The 10025-nt window shown below is 37.9% G+C and overlaps 1 protein-coding gene across 3 annotated transcripts in view; it reads left to right on the forward strand.

Annotated features, from left to right (window-relative positions):
- The window catches only part of snx29 (sorting nexin 29), a 217534-nt gene that overhangs the window by 16480 nt on the left and 191029 nt on the right, over positions 1-10025 (forward strand). For all 3 annotated transcript variants that reach the window (XR_004634773.1, XM_034708495.1, XM_034708494.1), the window contains exon 12: positions 9836-9899. Coding sequence is in view for 2 of the 3 variants with exons in the window: in XM_034708495.1 (XP_034564386.1) it covers positions 9836-9899 (64 nt within the window). In the remaining variant the exon portion in view is untranslated. The remainder of the gene's footprint in view (positions 1-9835; positions 9900-10025) is intronic.

Here is a 10025-nt window from a genome sequence, read left to right on the forward strand (position 1 = left end):
ATTGTTATGGTCTGAAACATTTACCAACACTAACTTCCCTGGTGGTCTTCTGATTAAAGAAGATCCGAAAGAAAAAACAGTCTCAAAATGAGTTAAAAAAATCCTTGATTCAAGAAAGGTTATGTTAATATAAAAAAATCAAGTCATATTTGTTTGAAAATTCATTATTCATCTCATCGACTGCAACTTCATTGCAGTCCAACTACTCTGCTTAGCAACTGGTGACATCACCACATTGAATTACTTGGTGAACTACACTGAACTTTTTTTCCCCCAAACAGATTTTATCTATCAGACGAACATGCAGCCCAAACTGATCAACACAGGAGCAAACAGATTTAAAAGAACAGAAATTTAAATCAAGGGGTCACATTTTGTTGGACTCAAAAAGATATTACAACAGTAAAGTAATATGTCAGGTACTGTGGAGCTCCTCATTCCACCTCCCCCTCCCCCCACACTTTCTGTCTCTTTCAAGCTGTCCTATCAAAATGAAGACAACAAGCCCCCAAAGCCCATAATGAAAATAGATAAATAAATAAATAAATAATAGTAATGACGTCCGGAGAAAAAAAACATAATTGAAAGTTAAATAAGACAAAACAAATAGCAGTTAAGGCCAATGCAAAAGGCAATGACAAAAACTCTTACTAAGGCCGTTGGCTGAGTGGTTTAAGTGTGCGCTCCACATACGGAGGATACAGTCTGCATCACAGCGGTTGCTGGTTCGACTCCTGGCCTCAACCATATGCTGTCATGTCTCTTCCCCGACTCTCTACTCCCTACAGTTCCTGCCTCTCTTCAGTTGTCCCATCTAGTAAAGGCGAAAATGCCAAAAAATATAAGTAAAAAAAAAACTAAACTTTGACCTAGGCTGAAAAATTGTTTCAACATAAGAGTCAGACTGAATAGTTATTTATTTATTTATGGTCTTTAAAAAGTACTGAGATATAGTCATTTTGATATCCAGAGGCAGTGAGTTGAGTTCCAAAGTTTTGGAGCTTAAAAACAGATTTCTCACTGGCGCTTGCGTGGGATTCATGAGGAACAATTTTTTAAGGGAAACATTAAGTTATCTGGTTGGAACACAAAATGAATTTGAGTTTAGTAGAACATGTTTTATTACTTAGTTGCCCTTCATAAATGCAACAAAATATGAGTTATTATCATCCAGTTTGACAGGAAAAATGACTGTTGTTGAGTTTCCATTGAGTTCAGAACAGCACACAATCTAGTCTCAGAGCACTTTCCCAAAACTTTTTTGATTGTGATGAATTCTACTGAAGACTCAATATGTCATCTTCTCGAAGTGTCAAAAACAGCTCTCGTCTGATGCAAAGTAAATCACATTTTTTAAAATGTGATGTTCGTTTCTGCAGTTAATGCCATGAAAGAAGTCCTTTGCCAAAGGACTGCTCACTTTTTTTAAAATCAGATCATCCACCAGGTGGCACTGTTGCTTCAGTGTATGACTGTCACTGCACACCTGCTCTTCTCTGTTTGCCTGTGAGAAAAAGTGCGCATGGCTTCAAAAAAGGAAGTGTGTTTACCTGCCGTTTCAATCAGCTCTGTGATGTCAGGTGGGGACAAAAAAAATGTAGATAAAAAAAAAATCTTGAGCACTTTGAGGTGTATGCTACCAAACTCATAGGTTGGTGTTTGGCTCAGTAATCAGACCTGAGGATGCTTACACCAGTTCTATTTGATTCCTTAGATGGTGTTTGTGTGAGTGTGTACAATGTGTGTCTGTGTGAGGGGGAAGGAAGGTGAGTGTCACCGCCTGTAAGCTCTGTGATTGAGCCCCTCATCTGATCTATTAGCCCTCCAGTAAGAGGAGGCCACGGGGTCACAGAGAGAACTGGTGATCATAAAATTGCTGGAGCAGAGGAGGAGAAATTGGTCTCCCAGGTTCAGAGATGCTGAGGACCTCAGAGGGATGTAAAACAGCAGACCACAGTCAAAGCGAAGGTTTGAGTTTGAAGTCAAATCCAGCCTGAAACTCTGTCACATCACTGTAACATCAGGGTTTGATGACAGCTGCCCAGGATCAAAGAGCTCCTCTACAGATGTACAGACAGCCAACAGCTCACATTGGAGAAATCTATCTTGACTGAGGCAGAGATACCAATTTCCATGTCTATGGTTTATGATGCAACACTGCCATACATTTTGACTAAGACACTTACTACTGGAGAAGTAGCTCTAGCTATCTCTGATGCTTCTCTTCTCCTGAACTTCTCAAGAAAATCAAAGCAAAAAGAAAGGGTGTGTTTTTCTGCAAAATAAGGAAGTCAATGAAGAGGATGAAGACAAGAAAGACGAGCGGGAACTCACTGTAGATATGTTGAACATTCATTGATATTATACTGTACCAGTTAAAATAGACAGCTCTCAAGTTCAAGTTAAACTTAGTTTTTACTCATGGTCACCACTTGTGTTTATAGAGGAAAAGGAGTTCTGTACTTGTTCAGATTGAAGTGGAAAAAGTACCTTCATTTTCTTAGTGGCTTTGTGCAAATACAAATACCTACTGACATAAGGCTATAATGCTTTACAACAGGTGTAAACAGGTGGCAGTATTTTATCCATAAAATGGAGGTAAAGTTGTATAAAAGCTGGATAAACTGGCATATAACCACTTGACCAGAGTGACGTTTAACCAGCACAGGTATGTGGATGCAAAGTTGCAAGGAGGATGGCTGGTGGTGCTAACACTGCTAACGTCAGTTGCACCCAGCAAACCAATTTAACATAATTTACCCACAGACTCGTATTAAACCGTGTTTAATCATCCTCAATTAAGACTGTTTTTAATATTATTTCTCACCTTTAGACTAGTTAGTTAGTCATTATAGCTCTCAGTACACTGAAGGAATCAAAAAACAAGCTGAGCTAATGCTAGCGACAGCACAGCTCAATCTCTCCTCAAGTCATGTGTCCACTTAAGTAAATCTGAAAAACATGCTTTTATTTGTGTTGTCATCAATTTTAACTACCTAACTCAAATAAAGAACAGGATTCAAATGAGAAATCAGAAAAGGAGTATTGTTGACACTTGCTAGCTTTGGCTGATACTCCTCTGTGCTCACAGGGCTCTGTTCATGTTGCTAACAGCTCGTAAACAGCAGGTGCGAGCAGCCACACTTGACATAATGTTGCTCTGTAGGCAAGGACAAAGCAGAAACAGGTTAAGTGTTGGCATGGTAATTAATAGTGGTGTTGGGTCAATGCACTGACTTAGGCAGAAGCAAATCATAGACTGTATATAAAATGGACAACGTCGCTCCTCCTTTTCAAATTGAACGGTTTTGAGGCCAAAAAAAACCCTTCAGAACGCTGCCATCTTTTACATTTTCTGCTGCCAGAGTCTGCGCAGTAGGGAATTTGTGTTTCCACGATAACAATCACCGCCCTACAGCGTGCCATCCCGAGGTCCTACAAAGTTTTTCTCTATGGCAGCTGTCAATCAAAGTAAACTCGGATGTAAAACCCCGTTTACCACCACAGTAAACCACTGATAACTAATGAAAAATAAACTTTTCAGAAAACAAGGCCTTGAACACAAAACAGTCAAATAATAACTACACATCACCACAGCATACGGATGTAAGAAACATTCTTACCATGGGTATTTATTTTTTAAAGTTTGACCGCAGCCCCATTCAAATGAAGTTTTTGTCCTATACTGCAGCCAGCCACTAGGGGGAGGAGTTTTTGTGGGAGCCTCACTTTGAGCCGAGCGAGATGACTTCCATTTTATATACAGTTTATGAAGCAAGGGTGTGTTTACGTAAGGAGAACCGAAGGCAAGTGATGCTAGCTCTGCTACACTCAGTAGACCAATTGGACATTGTTTACCTGCAGACTCGATATTTATCCGCATTAAATACATTTTGCCCTGTTTTTTAAGTGTTTTCCTACTTTAGACTAGTTGACTAGCCGGAATTTATATTTCAGTTTGAATGAGTTAGAAAATAGTAGCTTCCTGTCTTGATTTGCAGACCTTGATGTGTAGATTTGCCTTCACAAGTACCCTTAAGACAAAAGCACCTTTTTACCCTGCATAACCTCTGTTAAACAAACACAGATGGAGAATAAAGATCTCTTTTCTGACAAATGTGACAGTCAGTCCAACTGGAAATAACAAAAACAATGAATAGAGAAAAATAGGCTCATGAAAGAACTTCTTATTTCTAATCTATTTCGGTATTGGGTCGACTGAAGAGCAGACCTCTGTGATGAAGTTTTGTAAAGGATTAAACCATCAAGTTGAGCTGATCTTAGTGCTAACTGAGCTTGCGGACCCTTCTAGCATGCTGGGTTCATCAATTCCCAGAAAAATACTTATTTTTTTATGTGAAAACTGTATTAATGTAGTTCTTGCTAATGTTCAAGGTTTTTTGTTAGTACTTAAAAAGTTACCATTAAAAATTAAAGTTTAAAGGATGTAATGATGAAATACATTAAAACATGTATGTTAAACTCCCCCATGGCTGTTGTTTGCTGTAGTCCCATGATAGTGATGATTGATTCATATGCCTTCACAAAAGAGCAAAATGAGCTTTAATAAACAGGAAAATTTACATTATACCTCATCACAGCCTGTGAATATATCCAGTACTTGAGAATAATAACAGCAGAGTACTGCTTTTGCTCTTTGTGACTTAGGCTTTGTGAGACTCGGGCATGAATTCAAAACGTTCTTCTTTTTTTTCAGCGTGTTAGTGAGAACCTGAGATAAAAGCAATGTTAAAGAGAGACCCTTCAGTGATTTTCACCCCAGTGTAGCTGCGTGAGGACCAAGCAAGGCATTGATTGGAGAGTATGGAGTCTATAATTCACCAGGCACCTCGATTACATGGCCTGGCTCTCCGCTAATGCATCTATTATTGGAACAATTGAGCAAGAGCATGTAGGTTCCGGTGGAGCGGCACATGCACGCAAGCTCACACAGACAGAAACGCATACTTTTCTCCAAGCAAAGGTTGCTCTTACTCATGAGCACAAAGTTGCACGCATATGTAATTCCACACACACACACCCATGCTGTAATTTGTCCACGTCCCCCTGTGAGGACAGAAGGGCGTCTGGCTCCACTGAAGTCCCTAATGGCTCGTCTGTGGCACCCGCTGTGAACGTGTGGTCGGAGTAAAGGTCACACTTATTTCTGGCCTGCTGATGTGGAGAACGGAGCTGTGGAGATAATACACTTTATTTTTCTCCTCTACACTCTTCATCACTCTCCTCCTCCTCTTCCTCCTCCCCCTCTTTCTATAACCAGGCTCTTAGCTCTGGGCTGGAGGAGACCTACTTGTGTCCTGGCCTCCATCGACACCCCACATTAGTTTTGATGAGAAATGGGTTGTGGTCTCAGCGTGTGTGTGTTTGTGTGTGAATGGTGGGATGCAGAGTGCAGGGTAGATTAACTCCTTGTTTCATGGATTGTATTTTTGGACATCCTGGTAGCAGCCTAGTTAGGGGCTCTCAAACCTTCATGTGCACCACCAAGTGTTACTATGGTGATGAATCATTGCACCACCACACAGCGGGTCCAAATCTTTCTGTAACATCAGGACTGAGATTAACATCAGCCTGCAGCTGACTGCTGGGAGACTCCAGCTGGTACGCTTCCACTCACTGTTTCTTTAAGTATGCATTGATACAGAGGACTTTAGATTGAAATGATGGTATCCAGTTTTTTTAGCAAATTTAGTTCATAATTAAACAGGTCAAATTAAACATATTTACCTTCTTCACAGGTCAGAAGTTCCAAACATAAACGCACCTGTCGTGTTAAAACTTATTTAAACAGTATTATAGTAAGATTTAGTGAGCTCTTTTAAGTGCATGTTCCCAATATGACTGTATTCTCTCTCTGCTCAGTGATCCCGCAGTTGAATTTATAGCTTCTTTTTTTAGCCATCACCTCAGTTCTGATGTCATTTGTTTCTTTGTTTAATGAGCAAGGGCGGGAGTTGTTGGGTAACTCACGACCTGATACGCAATGCATCACCCACAACAACGATAACATCAAGATACAGGGATTCGGCAATAATTTATAAACTGCATGGGAATATACACTAAAATACACAAATAAATAACACTTATAATTAATTAATTAATATTTGAAATGATAAATGTATATACATGTAGTATTATTATATTACGAAAATAAGTCAAAAAAATACAATTAGACAGTCTGTAAAAGGAGATGGTTATTGTTTATGATGGTTAATTATAAAGTGGAGCTGACGGGATCATTATTTATGAATTAATAATAGAGAATCAGTGGGATTTCATAAATGTTACTTCTTCCAACTCCTTTTTGGATATGTAAAGAGAAATTATGTTGGGGGTGAAACTGTTTTTTTCATTGTTTGTAAAGTTTGCTCCTTTGCGTCTGTCTGTCTGTTTGTAGTTTTTTTTTTACATAATCAAAATAAACACTCTCAATTCAATTGAATTCAATTCAAAAAATCAAATAATGATACATTAAGATATCTGATTAACTGAAGATTACAAAACACCCCTAAAAGGTACATTGAAGTATTAATGTCAATATTGCCAGCATAAGAAATCCTGAAATAGTTAAATTTTGAGACTAATTGTGAAGGAATCTGTTGAAACAACCACGTTTTTTAATTACATTATCAATATTTGGCACTAGTGATGATATTAGGACAACAATGTATTGCCATATGTGTTTTACATGGTAAAAAGTACAAGAAAACAACAATTAACAACATAGCATGTTCATTTTAAAATAGTTAAAACAAGTAAAATCTATCAGGGTAACGTCATCTCGAAGAGAACGCCAATGAGAAGAGATGGGTCTTCATCAATGATTAAAAAACATGAAATCATGGGGGCTGGTCTTATTTGAAAAGGTAGGCTATTCCAGAGGGGGCAGCTACCGCAAAGGCTTGTTAACTCCTGGTTTTCAGTTGAGTTTAAGGCACATCCAGTAGCAGCTGGTTGACCTCAGTGGAGACGATCAGCTCAGTAAGATGGTGCCAATCAATTGAGGGCCTTGTAGCACCTTTCATGGAAAATGCAGCCCAATGTGCTAAACGAAATAAGACTGGAAACATCATTATAATTAAAAACTAATTTGAAACAAATTAAAAACAAATTAAATCATAGAAGGGAAAAAAAAACAAGCAATAAGACCAAATCAAAACAAACCTAACGACCACAGTTTGATAAAAACAAGTAGGATTATAGCCTAATAAAAAAACAAAACAAATTAAAGGCAAGTTCAAAAGATGTTCCTTTACTAATTTTTGGAAATTTTATTGGAGTTTGTGTCCCTGAGATCCAGGAGGAGGATGTTCCACATAACAGATAATTGGCTACCTTTGTTTAAGTTTTAAAGCTACGACTGCCAAAGGAAATAAAGTTCACATCCATGCTAAAATATTGTTCCCTGTAATTTTTTTAATCGTTGAGAGAGACTTTGTCACAAAGTAGCTTGTTTGCTTGTTTGAGTTTATTGTGGTCTAATGAGAGTATTAATGTCGTGACACAAAGTTTGTGAATTCAGATTTATTTTTACTTTATTATAATATTACCAGCCAGAGTCTGTGCAGAGGACAGTGTTGGAGCGGTAGTATTGACTTCTGGCTCTTTCTGTTACCCAAAACATACATTTAACTTACTTTTTGCACATTAACTGTTTACTTAATATTTTGCTTATCTCGAATACTGTCTGCATCTTAATATCATTTGCACTGTTATCTATTTTCATTTTCATTGTCCATTTTTAAACTGTCACTGCACTACCTGCACTGTTTACATAGGTGTTTTTATAAAACTGTGTTTTATTATATTTTATTGTATTTTATATTTAAATTTTAGATATTTAAAAGCTGGAAGAGAGAAAGAGCATCTCGTTTTTCCTGTATGTCTCGTATATTCAGTGAAAATTGACAATAAAAACCTTTGAATCTGAATCTTGAATCTTGAATCATCTGATAACAGATAAAATATCCCTCTGTTCATCACAGTCTGCAATAAAACAGGAGCTTGTGTTGGTTTGAAGTGGACTGTCACAGTTATAGAAATGTCAATGATGTGTTTGTCTTTGTTACATTTTCTCACAAAGGTCCTCCTTTACTATTCCAGTGAACACAGAAGCAGCATACATCAACAAAGGTGTAAATCATGGTGTTATATGCCATTTTTAGCATCTATTAACTGATTAAAACTAAACCTGTCAGAAACATTAACACTCAGAAATAAATAAGTTTGATATGAGTTAACTATAAGGACAGAAACTATTTTATAGAAAATGTATTTGACATATTTTTTGATTTCAAAGTTTGACCCATGTCCCATATGTTAACATAGAGGAGGCGGAGCTTATGACCTTTACTTAAGACAGTCAGTAGCGGGAGCTCTAAATGCTTTGGCTGCACTTTTTGGTGGGAGCTGTGATGTCATCTACAAGTGGCAACCTCTAGTGTTGAAAAATGCAGTGAATTTTGAGGTGCTAAAAACTGCAGTTCCTCCACTTGAGGTAGGCTCTGAAAGCCAATGAATCCTCAACAACACCACTAATGCCCGTTTTTACATTACAATTACAGCATTGTATGTACAAAAACAGTCATAAGTAATTTCTTTGTTTCTAATAACTCATTTATTTTGGTCCCATTAAGGCTAAGAGTTGCATAAATTAGCATTAATAGGAGTGGTTGAGTTGTCGTGTTATCCCGGGGTGCCTGGAGGCTAAAAGCAGCACCTTAACTTCACCTCTTCACCTTTTCTAGATTCATTAAGAGTTAGTTTGAGATAGAATTTCCAACATAACAACATATTTGTGCTTGATAAGACTTCATCAGAGACTAATGGGTGACATCACCTTTTTATACAGTCTGCAATGCCAACAAGGCCTTAAACTCCCAACACCTGACCCTCTGTTTGTACCTGTTGAACTGTCTTTTGTCTTTTCATATTTGCTCTCATGGGATTATAGTAACGTCTTTTCTGAGTCTCATTACACACATCTAGTTAAGGAGAATTTCAGTTTATGTCCAGCAGCACAGCTTTTCCTTCATTCTGAGGACTTTTTCTTCTCCATATTTAGAAACGAGAGTGTCTGTATCAGCTGAATATATCACTGCATTAATTACAGGGCTTTAGTGTGTCTGGCTGCTGACTGTTCTGTGTGGTAACTCAATAAAGCTGGCCGGTCCTGGTGATGAGATATACGAGCCAAAACGAGAGGGAGGATCATGTTTTTCTTTTCTTTCTGATGGTCGTACGATGTGAATAGAAGAATCGTTTTTTGCATCAGTAGACCTGCTGACAATGAGGTTTTTAAGGCTGACTATTATTCAAGTGCAATTCTGTTGTCATTCTAATGTAGTGGGTGTGTCTTGGCTGTCGTACGTGATAATGTGTTGTTGAAAAATACGGTCATTTCCAAGTAGAAGTTACTTTATTATTTTCTTAACATGCCGTTTCATGGTAGAATAAGCCTGTGTTTTCATCCCCTGCATTTATCAGAGATTAGTTTGTTTCTCTGAGTTTTTTTAGCAGCTTCTAAAAAGTGTTTTTGCCGTAGCTTAAAGTGTAGTCTCTGAGTCTGAAAGATATCATTCTGTATAACCTCTGTCTGCTGAAATGGTAGAAAATAAAACAGATTTTATGAAAGTAGTTCATCTTAAGTTCGAAGCAAAACTACCATGCTATTATCCGGCAAGTTTGGGTAGTGTTATTTCAACATTTGAAAACTTTCTGTTATTAGTTTATGCATATTGCTGTGTGTATTTCCTGTGTGTGTTTTATGTGTATGAGGTCGTTAAAGTACAGAAATCTGCTCTCTCCTCTGTAGTGGAGCTGCGTCAGGCCATCGTGGCCATGATGAACCGGAAGGACGAGCTGGAGGAACAAAACACGTACGTTTGGATATCTTCTCTCTATCTCCTGCTCACACACTCACACACTGATACACACTAACAGACTGGAAGAAGATATCAGATGACCTTTCTGTTAAATCCTGTCAGCTTGTTTTCTTTTTATCC

The sequence above is a fragment of the Notolabrus celidotus genome, chromosome 18, assembly GCF_009762535.1.
Source record: "Notolabrus celidotus isolate fNotCel1 chromosome 18, fNotCel1.pri, whole genome shotgun sequence".
In the NCBI taxonomy this organism is placed as follows: Eukaryota; Metazoa; Chordata; class Actinopteri; order Labriformes; family Labridae; genus Notolabrus; species Notolabrus celidotus.